Here is a 16,406-nt window from a genome sequence, read left to right as displayed (position 1 = left end):
GGTGCCAGGATCACTGCATCGTCTACTACTGTTTCGAGAATTGCTGGTATTAATGATGCAATCATCACTATATTTCCTGAATTTTGTTTCCCTCTGAATTCACTGCTTATGACACGCGCACCCCAAGATGAAAACACAACCCACGGGTATATCTGCAACCGAGGATAACAATTCATGCATTTGATGAAGAGGACTGTGGTCCAAAAAAAGCTTATGCTACCATACATTTGTCAGCCATCAAGGTACCTTTGTTGTAAAAAGAGGCAGACCCCCAGCTGCTGTTCCCTTGGGGGAACGGATTCCACGGAAACAGTTCTACTGTTTTGGAAGCAGCAGAAAGAAGGGAGGGGGGAGATGGGTGCCTGCCCAGCCCAGCACCCTGACAGCGATGCAAATGGCCCCCTCACCAATCATCAGATTAGGGATGGGTCAACAACCCCCCCCTCCTCGTCACAATTAAATAAGGAAGGAGTGCTGTGTGTGTGTGTGCATGCGTGTGTGTGTGTGCGCATGCATGGAAAAATGTGTGTGCAAGTGTATGGGTGACCACATCCCCTGCAGGCATGTGGACCTCAGATGCTTGGCAAAGGTCAAATGTGGCCCTCAGTCCCCCCCAAAAAGTCGGTCAGCCAGCCCTGCAGCAAAGCATTCATGGATGAAGGGTGCAGCATAAGCAATTAACGTGGCCCAGTTTCTTTTTTCCATACCCAGGAGCTGCCAATATCCTGGCCGCTGTCTCTGAATAATTAGGATCCTAAAATCTCAACAGCTCCCTACACAAAAGGCTTCCTTTTTAAAGGTTGCTAAGCAAGGAGCAGCACCACGCTCGCCAGATTGTTGAAGAGATACACGCAGGATTTAAGACCTAGTCATAAATGGTTGCAGGCACCATAAATTGTGTATTACAATTCACGTAACATCTCCCAAGCCCTTTCAAAACTACCTTGGCTAGACCTCTGAATTCTTTGGTGTGGAAACAGCAACCAAGGAAGACTCCCGCAGCTCTGCCTTTCTCCCCAGAGCCCCCTTCTCTGAGGAATGACGCACCTTCAGCAACCTGGTGTCCTCCAGATGTTTTAGACTGCCAACATCTGGGGGTGGGTCCAGGTTTGCGAAAGCTCATTCAGACACACACTCCTGAGTTCAAGAATGGTGAAGGCCGTACTGATAGACCAACCAATTTCAAATCAGGGCAGTGGACACACCCATTCATACATTTACCTCACCAGATTCTGAAAATAGAATCTCTCCATATTTTGATCTCTGACTTCCAAGGAGGGTGGCTGGGTGAAATCAGTTCTTTGGCCAGGCCTCCACAACTAAATGCACCCCACAACCAAGCGCTCAAATGAGCTTTCTGGTTCAGGGGCAGGCAAAAAAGGCAGGCAAGCTTTAGGTATGCTTTGATAGCGAAGTGTGGGGAAATCACAAATTAATTTTCCTACAAACCCCTGTTTTCTGTTTTTCCATTGCTACTGCTTCGTTGTAAAGAAAGCAAGAAACCTTATGGACATGATGATATGCCTGCAGGTGTACAGGCAATGAACGCCTGGTGACTTGAAACCAGGGGAGAGGCTGGCGAAGTTTTTCAATGGTCGTAGGTTTGGTGTTTCAATACCTTTCAAATATCCTGGTCTTTGCCATTCTCCATAACTAGTAAGGTAAAGGGACCCCTGACCATTAGGTCCAGTCGTGGCCGACTCTGAGGTTGTGGCGCTCATTTCGCTTTATTGGCCGAGGGAGCCGGCGTACAGCTTCCGGGTCATGTGGCCAGCATGACTGAGCCGCTTCTGGCGAACCAGAGCAGCACATGGAAACGCCGTTTACCTTCCCGCCGGAGCAATACCTATTTATCTACTTGCACTTTGGCGTGCTTTCGAACTGCTAGTTTGGCAGGAGCAGGGACCGAGTAACGGGAGCTGACCCCATCGCAGGGATTCGAACCGCCGACCTTCTGAACAGCAAGTCCTAGGCTCAGTGGTTTAACCCACAGCACCACCCACATCCCTTCCATAACTAGTAGAAGTGTACAAAAAAATGAGCAAAAATAGTGTTGAAGAATTCAGGTGAGAAAAATAATAAATACTCATGTGAATTATCTTAATCTGTATAATTTATACAGATGGCAGAATTACTGGCCTACTTGTTTTAAAGTAGACTGATGAGGGATAGCTCAGTCGGTGGAGAATGAGAACCTTCATCTCAGGGTTGTGGGTTCGATTCCCACGTTGTTGTAATAATAATAATAATAATAATAATAATAATAATAATAATAATAATAATTATTATTATTATTATTATTATTATTATTATTATTATTTTATTATCTGTACCCTGCCCAACTGACTGGGTTGCTCCAGTTGGACGAAAGATTCCTGCATAACAGGGGGTTGGACTAGATGCTTCTTGTGGTCCCTTCCAACTCTACAATTCAACCTCCATTTGGCTTATCACTCCTTAGGGTAGTGATTAAGCGGGATATCAAATCCAAACTCTTCTTCTTGGCTTCTTTGCTGTCTCTGTTTGGGTGAAAACTTTCCTATTTAATCGGTCCTTTATTTAATCTTAGCTTACTTGAGCTGCTGCTGCTTTACTGCTTTCTACCATTTTTCTTATACAGTAGTACCTCTAGATACAAACGGGATCCGTTCCGGAGCCCTGTTCGCATCTAGAGGTAAACGTAACTAGCGACGGCACGTCTGCGCATGCGCGTGTCGTTTTCACCGCTTCTGCGCATGCATGTGACATCATTTTGAGCATTTGCGCATGCGCAAGCGGCGAAACCTGGAAGTAACGCGCTCAATTACTTCCGGGTTCCCGCGGAGCGCAACTCAAACACGCTCAACTTGAAGCATATTCAACCCGAGGTATGACTGTATTCTGCGGTGTTCTACAGTTTCCAGCATACAACGCTCTCATCTCCTTAGGGAGGAACGGCAGGCATAAATTATTCCAAGCCACGACATAAATTAGGAGGCCGACATCCCCAACTATTAAGAGGCGTGAAGCTCAAGGTTGTTATAAAATGTTTGCCTATAAAAGGAAATCCCAAACCGACCGAACACTACCGCCCACTTAACCCAGGCATGCAAGATTTTACTCCTCGTCTTGTACGGCACCTTACTGTTTTGTATGCATCGCACGGCATAGGTCAAGTCCCGGAAGATGCTCCCTTCCACTCTCGCTTGCCCCTGGGAGCAAACAAAGATGCCGCCTTTGCCATCCCTGAAGAGACACTTCCGAATGAGGCATCCTTGCATGGCGTTGGCAAGAGACTGCGCCTCCTTGTCTTTCTGAAGCTCCTGCTGCAGAGTTTTCAGCTCGTAGTCGCTCGGAAGCGCCGCCAAGCCGTCGGCCTGCGGCCTGCCGTCAATCACTTTGGCCAGCATGTGGCTCAGGCTGTGGGCCTGGTAAGGCAGCCGGCACATCGACTCGTCGTCCTCCTCGTTCTCGCTGCTCATGCTCAGCTCGCTGTCGCTAGAATCCATCTCCATTGTCGCGGCCTCCTCCTTGTTGGCCCCCTGGAGATGCCCAGCGACATCGCTCCCTTTCTCGCACCCTTTCTTCGGCATTGCTGGGGGGTGAGAAGCAGGCAGCGCATTGCCAGGGTCCCCACCCACCACAATTTCACAGGTCCGTACGCTTGTCAGCAGCGGCCCCCGGCTCTCCAGTTTCAATGCGCTGCAATGTGTCTGTGGCTCCGCCGTCTGTAGTGAAGCGGAGCAGGATTTGGCCAAGGTGCTCAAGTGCTTACAGGCCCAGTTCCTGTCCACAGATGGGCAGCCATCCACAGTCACTGAGGCATTTTCACTGCCCACAAACTCACAGTTTTCCAGGAGGCAGATGGCGACGCTGTGGAAATTGATGGTGGACTGGTTGAAAGTGCAGAATTTAACTTGGCAAGTGCCCGGGGCATGGATTTGAAGCTGTCCGTTCTCAAAGTTGCAGTTGTCAAACTGGACGTGGCCCGAGTTTGTCTAGAGAAAAAGAATGACACCAGATCAATATATGTTCAGGGAAGTTTTTAACGGCTGATGTTTTATTGTGTTTTTCATATTTTGTTGGAAGCCGCCCAAGTGGCTGGGGCAACCCAGTCAGATAGGTGGCATAGAATTATTATTATTATCATCATCATCATCATCATCATCATCATCATCATCATCATCAATACTACAGTGGACGCTCGGGTTGCGAACGTGATCCATGCGGGAGGCACGTTCGCAACCCGCAGCGCCGTGTCTGCGCACGCGCAGCTTGCGATTCGGCACTTATGTGCATGTGCAAAGCGCGATTTAGTGCTTCTGTGCATCTGTGAGTCCCGAAACCTGGAAGTAACCCATTCTGGTACTTCCGGGTTTCGGCGCGTCCGTATCCCAAAAACATGCAACCTGAAGTGTCTGTAACCTGAGGTATGACTGTGCAGTGGTACCTCAGGTTACATACACTTCAGGTTACATACACTTCAGGTTACAGACTCCGCTAACCCAGAAATAGTGCTTCAGGTTAAGAACTTTGCTTCAGGATAAGAACAGAAATCGGGCTCCGGCGGCACGGCAGCAGCAGCAGGAGGCCCCATTAGCTAAAGTGGTGCTTCAGGTTAAGAACAGTTTCAGGTTAAGTACGGACCTCCGGAACGAATTAAGTACTTAACCTGAGGTACCACTGTACCACTATTTCACAGTCACAAAACAATTTCACAACAGACACCAAAAAGATTACCAAGCGAACCCAAGGGAGACTGCATGGGAAGCTGCCCTACTAGAAAGGTAGCTAACCAATGGAAACGAGCATGGGGACAAACGAAGGAAGATGCCTTCACCCCGGTGTGGCTCCCCTTTATTACACATGTGGGCCAACAAGACAATGACTGATCCCCCAACAGCACACAAATCATAGAATCATAGAGTTGGAAGAGACCACAAGGGCCATCGAGTCCAACCCCCTGCCAAGCAGGAAACACCATCAGAGCACTCCTGACATATGGTTGTCAAGCCTCTGCTTAAAGACCTCCAAAGAAGGAGACTCCACCACACTCCTTGGCAGCAAATTCCACTGTCGAACAGCTCTTACTGTCAGGAAGTTCTTCCTAATGTTTAGGTGGAATCTTCTTTCTTGTAGTTTGGATCCATTGCTCCGTGTCCGCTTCTCTGGAGCAGCAGAAAACCACCTTTCTCCCTCCTCTATGTGACATCCTTTTATATATTTGAACATGGCTATCATATCACCCCTTAACCTCCTCTTCTCCAGGCTAAACATGCCCAGCTCCCTTAGCCGTTCCTCAGAAGGCATCGTTTCCAGGCCTTTGACCATTTTGGTTGCCCTCCTCTGGACACGTTCCAGTTTGTCAGTGTCCTTCTTGAACTGTGGTGCCCAGAACTGGACACAGTACTCCAGGTGAGGTCTGACCAGAGCAGAATACAGTGGCACTATGACTTCCCTTGATCTAGATGCTATACTCCTATTGATGCAGCCCAGAATTGCATTGGCTTTTTTAACTGCCGCGTCACACTGTTGGCTCATGTCAAGTTTGTGGTCAACCAAGACTCCTAGATCCTTTTCACATGTACTGCTCTCAAGCCAGGTGTCACCCATCTTGCATTTGTGCCTCTCATTTTTTTTGCCCAAGTGCAATACTTTACATTTCTCCCTGTTAAAATTCATCTTGTTTGTTTTGGCCCAGTTCTTTGTTCTTCCTTTTGCTACAAACATACCCATAAAAGCCTTTTTTGTTGCTTTTAACCTCTCTAGCAAGCCTGAGTTCATTCTGTACTTTAGCTTTTCTGACTTTGTGTCTACACGTGCTGGCTATTTGTTTGAATTCCTCTTTGGTGGTTTCCCCCCTTTTCCATTTTTTGTACACATCCTTTTTTAATCTTAACTCAGTTAAAAGTTCTTTAGATAGCCACCCTGGCTTCTTTAGGCACCTTCTATGTTTCTGTCTCATTGGTATTGCCTGAAGTTGTGCTTTTACTATCTCCCTCTTAACAAACTCCCAGCCATCATGAACTCCCTTTCCTTTTAGTATTACTGTCCATGGGATCTCACCCAGCACTTCCCTAAGTTTTATGAAGTCGGCTTTCTTAAAGTCAAGAAATTGAGTCCTAGTATGCTTGGCTGCTCCTCTCCGCTGTATAGTAAACTTAAGAAGAGCATGATCACTCGCACCTAATGATCCTTCCACTTCTACCCCACTAACCAGGTCATCAACATTGGTTAGGACCAGATCTAAAATGGCTGTTCCTCTTGTTGCTTCTCCCACTTTCTGGACAATGAAGTTGTCTGCAAGGCCAGTGAGGAATCTGTTTGACCTTATGCTCTTGGCTGAGTTTGACATCCAACAAATATCCGGGTAATTGAAGTCCCCCATTAATACTATCTCCCTTCCTTTTGCATGCTTGGCCACCTGTTCCAGGAAGGCATCATCTATGTCCTCCGTTTGGCTTGGGGATCTATAGTAAACTCCCACAATGAAGTCACTGTTATTCTTCTCTCCCTTAATTTTGACCCAAATGCTCTCACTTTGGCTTTGAGGTTCTAAATCTTGGATCTCTTCACAGGTATACACATCCCTGACATATAACGCCACTCCTCCTCCTTTCTTGTCTGGTCTGTTTCTCTGAAATAGATTGTATCCCTCCATTATTACATTCCAATCATGGGACTTATCCCACCAGGTTTCAGTGATGCCTATTATGTCATATTTAGTTTGCTGTACCAAGAGCTCAAGCTCATCTTGCTTATTTCCCATGCTTTGCGCATTAGTGTACAGACATTGAAGTCCATTAATCATTCCCCCCGTGTCTCTTATTTAAGGATTTTTTCCTCCCACCACTAGGTCTGCGTGCTGTTTGCTCCATTTGGTCTATGACATTTGGACGATCATCTTCATCAATTGATAGACTCCTACCTTCAGGAGCACTGTCTCCCTCCCCCACATTAGTCAGTTTAAAGCCCTCCTGATGAGGTTTCTGAGATTTTTGGCAAAAACATTCCTCCCAATCGTTGTGAGGTGCAGCCCATCGCTTGCCAGAAGTCCATCTTCAAGAAACTGCAGTCTGTGATCTAAGAATCCAAACCGTTCCTGTTTACACCATTTGCGAAGCCAGCTGTTCACTTCCACTATTTTTCCCTCTCTCCCTGGGCCACGTCGTTCAACTGGGAGGACAGATGAGATGACAATTTGTGCATTTAATTGCTTCAATTTCCTGCCCAGGGCCTCGTAGTCTCTTTTGATCTTCTGGAGGCTATTGCTTGCAGTGTCATTGGTTCCCACATGAACCAAGAGGAAGGGGTATTTGTCAGTGGGTTTTATGATTCCTTGCAGTCCTTCAGTTACATCTTGGATCTTAGCCCCGGGGAGACAGCACACTTCCCGAGACATCTTGTCAGGCCCACAGATCACTGCTTCTGTTCCCCGCAGTAGGGAATCCCCTATCACCACTACACGCCTCCTCTTAGGTTTGGTCGGGGTTCTTCCGTGAGCTGTCCGTTCCACGGTCGCCTGCACATTCCCTGAGGACTGACTTTGCTGCTCGTCTTCATATACCTGATCGACTGTAATGAGGGAGAGATCCTCAAATGGAGTCTGCTCTTCGTCTTCCATGCTAGGAGAGAGGACCTCAAAGCGATTGTGTATTTCTAAACAATCAGAGCGAACCCTGGGCCTCCTACTTCTTTGAGTCACGTTTCTCCATATATCTGGCTCCTGTGTTGGTGAACTAGCCTCCTTCTCAGGGGAGTCCCCTGTCTCCTCCTTGGTGGAGACGGTGTGCTCTGTTGCTTCAAAGAAGAGCTCCAGCTCTCTAATTCTTTGGAGCGTAGCTACACGTTCCTCCAGTTGCTGGACTTTGTTCCCTCACCCTCCATCTTGAGAACGTGTCGTTGGGGGTGACTACAGCGGTCCTCCATCATAAAAAGCGTGAAGACAGGAGAAATAACTCCCCCCCCCCAAAAAAAACCTAGGTCTCCCCCAACAAACGTTTGAGACTAGCTCCCCTAAATCTAAAAGATGGATCAAACTGCAAGCTCTGATAAGCTCCTCCCACAGCTAATCACCTGCCTCAACAGAAACCCTGCCCCCTCTGACCTTTGCACAGGGAGAGCAGCTAATCAGCCACAAGAAACACACACACGAGAAAACCCTTTTTCTTCAGCTGCTGCCCATCTTTTAGATTTAGGGGAGCTAGTCTCAAACGTTTGTTGGGGGAAACCTAGGTTTTTTGGGGGGGATTTATTTGTCCTGTCTTCACGCTTCTTATGATGGAGGACTGCTGTTGCCACCCCCAACGACACGTTCTCAAGATGGAGGGTGAGGGAACAGCTGAATCGATATGGCTAATTTGATACGGTTCCATTCCCATCACACAAACACAAACAAAACACACTGCAACCCACCGGCTACAACCCGCCATGCCCTGGGCTTCCTGATCAGCAAAAAATAAAGATACCTACTCAAGTGACGCCAAAACAAAACTTCTGCTCGTAGACTATGTAAAAGAACGAAACGTGGGGAAATTTATAATTTACCTTAAAAACCATTGTAAACAAAATTGTTTGTAGGATTGGAATAACACTTGTAGTTTAATGGCGAATTTTGGATATAATGGGAGAGGTAAAAGATTTGGATTATTATAAAAGATGCAGGAGGAAATGATTAATAATAGGACCTGCCAAGGGGAGGAGGGAAGTCGGGGAGATTCTTTGGAATCTTGTTTTTATGTTGTATGCTGGATATGTGATTGTAAAACTGTAATTTGAAAAACCAAATAAATAAATTTATGAATCAAGAATGGATCTTTACTGTCTCCCCCGCACACTTCTTTTTCCTCCCCTCTCTCCCCACTTCTCTCACCCTCCAACCCCATACTGCCTACAACTGTAATGTCTACAAGGGACTCTATGATCTGAAAACTGAGAACCTGTGTGTACCTTTGTTACCCAAGAAAACCTTTTAATAAAAACACATTTTTAAAAGCAAAAGTCATAAGCACAGGACCTCCCAGTTTACTCCTGGTCTTCCACCTGTCCTGGGGGGAGCAGAAACCTATGACTGAAGCATGATCTCAACCTACCCCTGCTGCAAGACCGATCTGACATGTTCATGCCCGAAATAGAAACCATCATGCTCTCGCGAAGCTCTCGTTCAATGTGCTACAACCTGAGCAGGAAAACCTTCAATGGACTACGTCACTTGGTTCAGATCCATCCACTGCCCATTCTGTTATTCTTAGTGGTGCCCAGAGTTCACTGCTTGATCCACACAGGCAAGTGGTAGACAAGGTGGTGGTAGCTACAGATGTTGGACTCCAAGTCCCATCAGCCCCAGTCATCAGGATGATGGGCATTGTAGTCCAACGATATCTGGAGAGCCTTACAGTCCTTTGACCCATTTGCACTCACCTTATATATGATGGGCGTGAACCACGCTGGCATGAAGACCAAATTGCATAACCTCGCGGTTGGACAGTGCTGGTCAAAGCTCACCAGGAGAGCCACGTCTCCGAGTTTGCCCCTCCCCATAATTTCCACAGGGACCTTAAGGAAGACTTCGCCCTGCTCTTCGTACACTCCGGGCAACAGGACAATCCGGTCATAAACACACGCCGAAACCAAGGCGCTCCGGAGATTTTCGAACTCGCAGCCGGGACCCACGCAAAGGACGCGCCGGTCCTTCTTCCTTCTGAACAGGTAGAAGCAGTTGGAGGATTCGAGGTCCTGGCTGTTCTTGGTCCAGGTTTTCGAAGCGAGGTAATGCTGTTTGAAGGCTTCTCTCCACGACCAGGGCTCCACGTCAGGCTGGTTGGGCCAATTTGGATGCCGGCACTCGATGGAGCCAAGGCAAAGCTGCCTCCACCGGGTGTTGTCCAGGCTGAGGATGAGCTCATACCACGCTCTGCACACCAAGCTGCAGCGGCCAAGGTCCGGAAGGCGCAAGTAGGATAATATCAGGCGCCACAACTCCAGTGGCAAGCCACTGATTTCCATCGTCACCTATGAACGGCAAGGCACAAAGACTCATTACTCTCTTTTTTTTTAAAAAAAATAATATTTATTACTTTTAGAGTTTACAAAAAAGAAAGAGAAAAAGAGAAAAATACAAAAAAGAGAAAAAAGAAAGCAAAAAAACAATACAATACAGTATATGAACAATACAAACCCAACCTAAACCCATTAAACTAAACACATAAATGAAGTAAAACAAAAACAATTTAAAAACATCCCTCCTTTTCCATGCTCTATCCTTCATTCCCTTGTTTCCTCGACTTCCTCACACCTCCCTTTTTGTAGCCCACTTCTAGTATTTGTTTCAGCAAATCCTTTCCATCTTTCTCTTTTTTCTGTCATCTTATAAATAACATATTCTTTAACCTTATTTCCCATTAAGGGTAAATTACTTATATGTACTTAACTCCTTATATCATTTCTGCTAAATCCATAAAATGTCATTCCATCATTTTTCTAACAGTCATTACCTTAACAATATTTCTAAATAAACACTTTAAATTATCCAGTAATCTTCCACTATCTCTTCTCCCTGGCTTCGGATTCTGCCAGTTCAAAGACTCATTACTCTCTAGACTTAGTAAGAGATGCTCACCTCTTTCCGCCCCTTCCTTTCAAAGGTTGTACAGTGGTACCTCGGGTTAAGTACTTACTTCGTTCCAAAGGTCCGTTCTTAACCTGAAACTGTTCTTAACCTGAGGTACCACTTTAGCTAATGGGGCCTCCCACTGCTGCGTGATTTCTGTTCTCATCCTGAAGCAAAGTTCTTAACCTGAAGCACTATTTCTGGGTTAGCGGAGTCTGTAACCTGAAGCATATGTAACCTGAAGCGTACGTAACCCGAGGTACCACCGTATGAGGGATGGGGATCAGAGAATCAAAGAACTGCAAATGGCTTTTGAAAATGATGGAGTAGGTGAAACTGGCAAGATTAACAGTAACGATTAGAGGCCAAAATGACAGAAAAAATCATTGAGGACTGAAAACATTTATCGAGTATTTAAAGATCTATTATAGCGAGATGAAAACATGAGCACGATTTGAAATACAAGCATCAGTATTAATTACAGTGGAATCTCGGTTTTCGAACGTAATCCGTTCCGGAAGACCTTTCAACTTCCGAAACATTCGAAAACCGAGGATCAATGGGCGGCAAAATCCATTGAAAAAATCCATTGCCTGTTCTTAACCCAGCTCAAGGTTGTCATTTGAACTAGCCAGATGCTGAACTGATAATCAGTCACAGTCAGCCCGTGATTTGAGCTGTCTTGCCCAAAAATGGCAACTAGATATTCCATTTTGGTGACTGTAACCTCGATTTAAAGAGCCATTCAGAGCCTAGATTATCCAAGTTTCTAACACTATTGACAGTTTGTTGTGTACGTTCTCTTCCATTACTGCCAAACGAATTTTACCAAGTACTTTCTTTTACGATCACCTTCTGATCTCATTGACCATTAGCCTTCATTTTCATTTTTTCAGGGGGGAACTCTCACCCCCCCACCCTCTAAAGTGGAATCCTTCCCCCCCTTCTTGTTTTTGCCGCTCTATGGGGGCTCAGGATATCCCTTAATAAAAGAACATGAATCACTAGCTTCACTGGAGGAAAACTGTTATTTTTTTAAAGCTGGAGGTAAATTGCTATACTGTAGTTTCTCGGCTCTGCTAAAAGCAGTTCCTGAAGGCCACCACTGACATGCACATTCAGAGCCAAACCACACATGACGCAGGAGATCTATTGTTGAACATCTCAATGTCTTTACATAAAAAATAAAAAGCTCAAAGCTGCCAAATTGGCTCAGAGCAGGTGGTGCTGGGCAAGGAGGCGTTAAACCCCCCCAGTTGCTTTTTAGACTGAAGTCGCCCCCATCTCCTCAAAGCAGCTATTAGTCCCACTTTAATCAAAGTGGTGGCTTGTGGGGTATCCGCATTTCAAACACACCCCATGGCTCAACAGCTCCCAGGATCCACATGCAACACCATTAAGGCAAGGTATTAAGTTCCACTTCACCCTCCAGATACAGTGGTACCTCAGGTTAAGTACTTAATTCGTTCCGGAGGTCTGTACTTAACCTGAAACTGTTCTTAACCTGAAGCACCACTTTAGCTAATGGGACCCCCGCTGCCGCTGCGCCGCAGGAGCACGATTTCTGTTCTCATCCTGAAGCAAAGTTCTTAACCTGAAGCACTATTTCTGGGTTAGCCGAGTCTGTAACCTGAAGCGTATGTAACCTGAGGTACCACTGTATTAGTGCTAGAAACTCAGATATATAAACTGGGCGTCAAATGGGTCCTTAAATCAGAACTGCAGTTGCCAAAACAGAATGTCCAGTTGCCATTTTGGTACCAGACCAGCTCAAAATCTGCATTTTTCAATCCGACGTTTTGGTTCCTTGAAATCAATTCTGATTGTGCAGATAAAATATACAGTGGTACCTTGGGTTACGAACTTAATTTGTTCCTAGGTCCGTTCTTAACCCGAAACCGTTGTTAACCTGAGGCACGCTTTCGCTAATGGGGCCTCCCGCTGCCGCCGCGCCACTGGCGCGCGATTTCCGTTCTCATCCTGGGGCAAAGTTTGCAACCCAGAGCAACTATGCCAGGTTAGCAGAGTTTGTAACCCAAAGCAGTTGTAACCTGAGGCGTTTGTGACTAGAGGTACCACTGTAATGGTTAGAATTCTGCAGGGTGCGTTGCTAGCGTGTGAAAGTAGTCAATATTCAAGGATCCATGTAAAATGACATTTGGCACCTGCTTCGTATAATACAGGAAGGTTGGTGAAAAACTATTTTGTTTCTTCCGGTTTTAATCAACACATTGTGGCTGGTTTTTGGAGCTGCTTTGGAAATGCTATTGTGACACTATGTATTGCTTTGTGCTGTATTCTCTGTTCTATTGAAATTGTAGGTAGCCACTTAAAAAAGAAAAAAAAACACCCAAGGATCTTGAAGGCATGCACCTCCAGATGGTGGAGATGTCAGACACCATCCTGATGCCTGGGCATCTTCACTTGGTTGCATGTGGCCGATAGGCAGGTGCAAAATGCGCCTGGCAAATTTCGAATGCTGGATACACACTGTGTGCAAAAATAAAACCCACCCTTTCATTATCCTGAACTGCAAGTATAGCAAGATGGTTAATTGTAAGCCTAATTAAGCCTAAGAGGAAAGCAAAGGCCACACAGTCGCATGAGCCCCTAAGGGTTGAAAGAAAAGTGTTTTACCAATGCAAACTAAAACTCGGATCAGCTTCCTTAACATCAGGGTCTCTCTCTAGCTCGCTCCTTTATTGTAGGGCAGGCACGTCCAACTCCCAAGAGACTGTGATCTACAGTGGTACCTCGGGTTAAGTACTTAATTCGTTCCAGAGGTCCGTACTTAACCTGAAACTGTTCTTAGCCTGAAGCACCACTTTAGCTAATGGGACCTCCTGCGCCGCTGGAGCATGATTTCTGTTCTTATCCTGAAGCAAAGTTATTAACCTGAAGCACTATTTCTGGGTTAGTGGCGTGTGTAACCTGAAGCGTATGTAACCTGAAGCGTATGTACCACTGTATGTACCACCTGTACCACTGTACAGGTCCCAGAATTCTTTGAGGGAAAGGATGTGCTACCCATTGTTATTGACAGGCAAGGTTGTTGAGCTTTTTTTAGTCGAGGCAAAGTTGCTGAGCTTATCTGGGGAGAGCCAAAGGTTTTTCGGGGGGGGGGTCTACAGCAATCTACCAAAGACGTCCAGTGATGTACCACGGGATCATAATCTACCTGTTGTAGGGGAACTGTTAAGCACCCAGACGTCTTCTAAGGCAGGTAAACTCCCGTAACATTTTAAGAAAGGGTGGCAGCTCAGTGCTAGAGCAAAATGTCCCAAGTTCAGTCCTTGTCATCTCCAGGCAGGGCTTGGGGACAGTAACCAAGGCTATAGTTAGATGGACCACTGGTCTGGTTTACTATAAAGCATTTTCCTAGTGTTATCTACTGAGCTGAATCCTAGAACAATAGGATCCAGAGTGCAGCAGTCTGATTGGTCCGCAGGAGCCACCCAATCCAGCTCCAGGTGGAAGTGAATCAGCGACCTGATTGGCCTGCAGGAGCAGCCAATCAGGCTTCTGGAGGTGGTGGATCCACAACCTGATTGGCCTATAGGAGCACCCCGGAATTAGCCAATCACGCGGGGCCCATTGTGTAAATAATGTATATATAGCTAATTTTGGGGAAAGTTTCATTCATTGCTACTATGAGCTGAATAAAGAGCATGAAATTGACACTCGACTCCGAGTATATTTCACCTAGGTTCCTAGGATCTGCTTGCAAATTGCATTTCTATTATCTCCTGTGCTATTAATAATAATAAAAAATACTAATCAAACGCATCCCATGTGCGTCTTGCAAAGCACATCCTATGCACAGATCTACCACTTAAAAACGTTGTGCATATACATTGCTAATGGCCCCCCACAAAAGTGGGGAGCTCACCGGGTTTTCAAACATAGGGATTGATGCTCTTGAGTACAAAGAGCGAAGCCAACAAGTCTACAGCCATTGTGTGGAGGGGGGAAATCCCGCCTTCCTCCCCTCCAAAAATATCACCAAAAACCACCCAGAAATCAGAAGCACATCCGGACAACATCCACAGGTCGCATTTTGTGTGCGCGTTGTGCAACCCGCTCCATGTTTGCTGTCCCGAGGGGACTTGCTCAAAGAGAAGAAGTGTGTGCACGGGCAGGAAAAACACATCCCGAGAAAAAACAACAACTATGCATGCAGAAAAACACGCCCCGAGAAGAACTATGCATGCAGAAAAACACGCCCCGGGAAAAGCTATGCATGCAGACAAACACACACCAAGAAAAACTATGCATGCAGAAAAACGCACCCCAAGAAAAGCTATGCATGCAGAAAAACGCACACCAAGAAAAACTATGCATGCAGAAAAACACATCCCGAGGAAAAACCATGCATGCAGCCGACCCTGAAGATCTGCAAAAGCCAAGCGGGTTGCACCGTGCAGGGCGCGCCCCCCCCCCCGGCCCCGCTTGCTAGCAGAGCTAAGAAAGTGCACACAAAAACACACACCACCAAACATGAGTTTCCCGATCTTTTGTTTCGTTACCTTATGACGGCATCCCGGTCTCTGGCGAGAAAGCGCCTCTCCGCCCGCGAGCCGAGCCCGGAGGCTGCTGGAAACACCCCGGGATCGGAGCCACTCCCCCGGCTCCGGCGCGCACGGCCGCGCCGATCATAGAGATCTTCCCAAGGAAGGGAGGCGCACGAAGAGAGCATTTCCTCGGGATCTCTATCATGGCGATCACATGGTCGCCGGGGTCCTGGAAAAGAGAGATCGGCTGCAGCAAAGGCGGGAGGAGAGAGGGGAGCCTGGTTTGGAGGAAGGGGGTCGCCAATGTCTTTGCAGCCCAGCCACGTTCACGCACACGCGTGTATCTTTGGCGATGTTGTTTCTAAGTAGCCTCGGGGGCTCAGGCTCGTCACGTGTGCACAGGGCAGTCCCCGGAAAACTCACTTCCATGATAGGGCAGGCATAGATGTCAACTTACAGGTTTGAAAATAAGGGACCAGCAGCCTCGAAAATAAGGGATCAGCAGCCAAAGTAAGGGATAGTTTATACAGAAATCCGGCACTGATGGAGCCATGCTGCTTTGGCTGCCCCTGACTGTGTTTTGCAGGGGGTTGGACTAGATGATCCTAAGGGTCTACAACTCCCACCCAAGAAGAGGGGCAGACGAAACTGATGAACGACGTGGAGATGGCAAAGCTTCCAGGCAGAATTAGAAACCAGGAAGAGGACCTCTTTAATAAAGAATGGGGAAAGCTTATAACTTAGTTGAAAAGCTATTGTAAAGAGTTACATACATTGGTAGGATTGACAGAAAACATGTAGTAAAAATTTGAACTGTGGATGGACAAATGATTTATAAAAATAGAGCTATGAAAGGGATGCAGAGGGGGAAATCACTACATTAAGATGCTGCACTGGTTGGAGGGGATGCTAAGCAGCACGTTGGGGCTGCCGTCGTCCTGGCGCGAGGAGTTCCATCGGCACTTCCCTGCCCGAGAGGGGGGGAGGGAGAGAGACTTTCGCCCACGCCGCCCGCCGGCCCGGCATGAGGCGGTTGCGCCGCGGCCGCTGAAGCACCGCCCTTCTGCGTCCCTCCCCATCCCCTCCTCTTCCTCCTCCCTCAGGCCGCCTCCTCAGCCGCCGCTGCTGCCTCCGGCTTCCCCTGGCAGCGTGGCGGAAGTCTCGCAAGAGAGGGGCTGCCTGCCCACCCGCCGCCGCCCGTCTCCTCACGATGCGCCCCTGAGGGGGGAAAGGGAGAGACGGAGACACGGCAGCTCGTGCCCGCTCTCTCTCTCTCGAGGCGGAGGACCCCGAGCCGCTGCTTCCCT

The 16,406-nt window shown here is 47.2% G+C and overlaps 1 protein-coding gene across 1 annotated transcript in view; it reads right to left on the bottom strand.

The window, feature by feature from the left end:
* The window catches only part of FBXO10 (F-box protein 10), a 39,602-nt gene extending 24,381 nt beyond the window's left edge, over positions 1-15,221 (bottom strand). The window contains exons 1-3 of the mRNA XM_083593033.1: positions 15,115-15,221; positions 9,400-9,990; positions 3,120-3,977 (exon numbers count right to left, since the gene is read on the bottom strand). Coding sequence (XP_083449159.1) covers positions 3,120-3,977; positions 9,400-9,984 — 1,443 coding nt within the window. The 5' untranslated portion in view covers positions 9,985-9,990; positions 15,115-15,221. The remainder of the gene's footprint in view (positions 1-3,119; positions 3,978-9,399; positions 9,991-15,114) is intronic.
* Positions 15,222-16,406: the final 1,185 nt, after the last annotated feature.

Source organism: Podarcis filfolensis (assembly GCF_964270895.1).
Source record: "Podarcis filfolensis genome assembly, chromosome: 17".
NCBI lineage: Eukaryota > Metazoa > Chordata > Lepidosauria > Squamata > Lacertidae > Podarcis > Podarcis filfolensis.
Note: the sequence above shows the minus strand (reverse complement) of the source record. Positions and strands in the feature narration are given on the sequence as shown.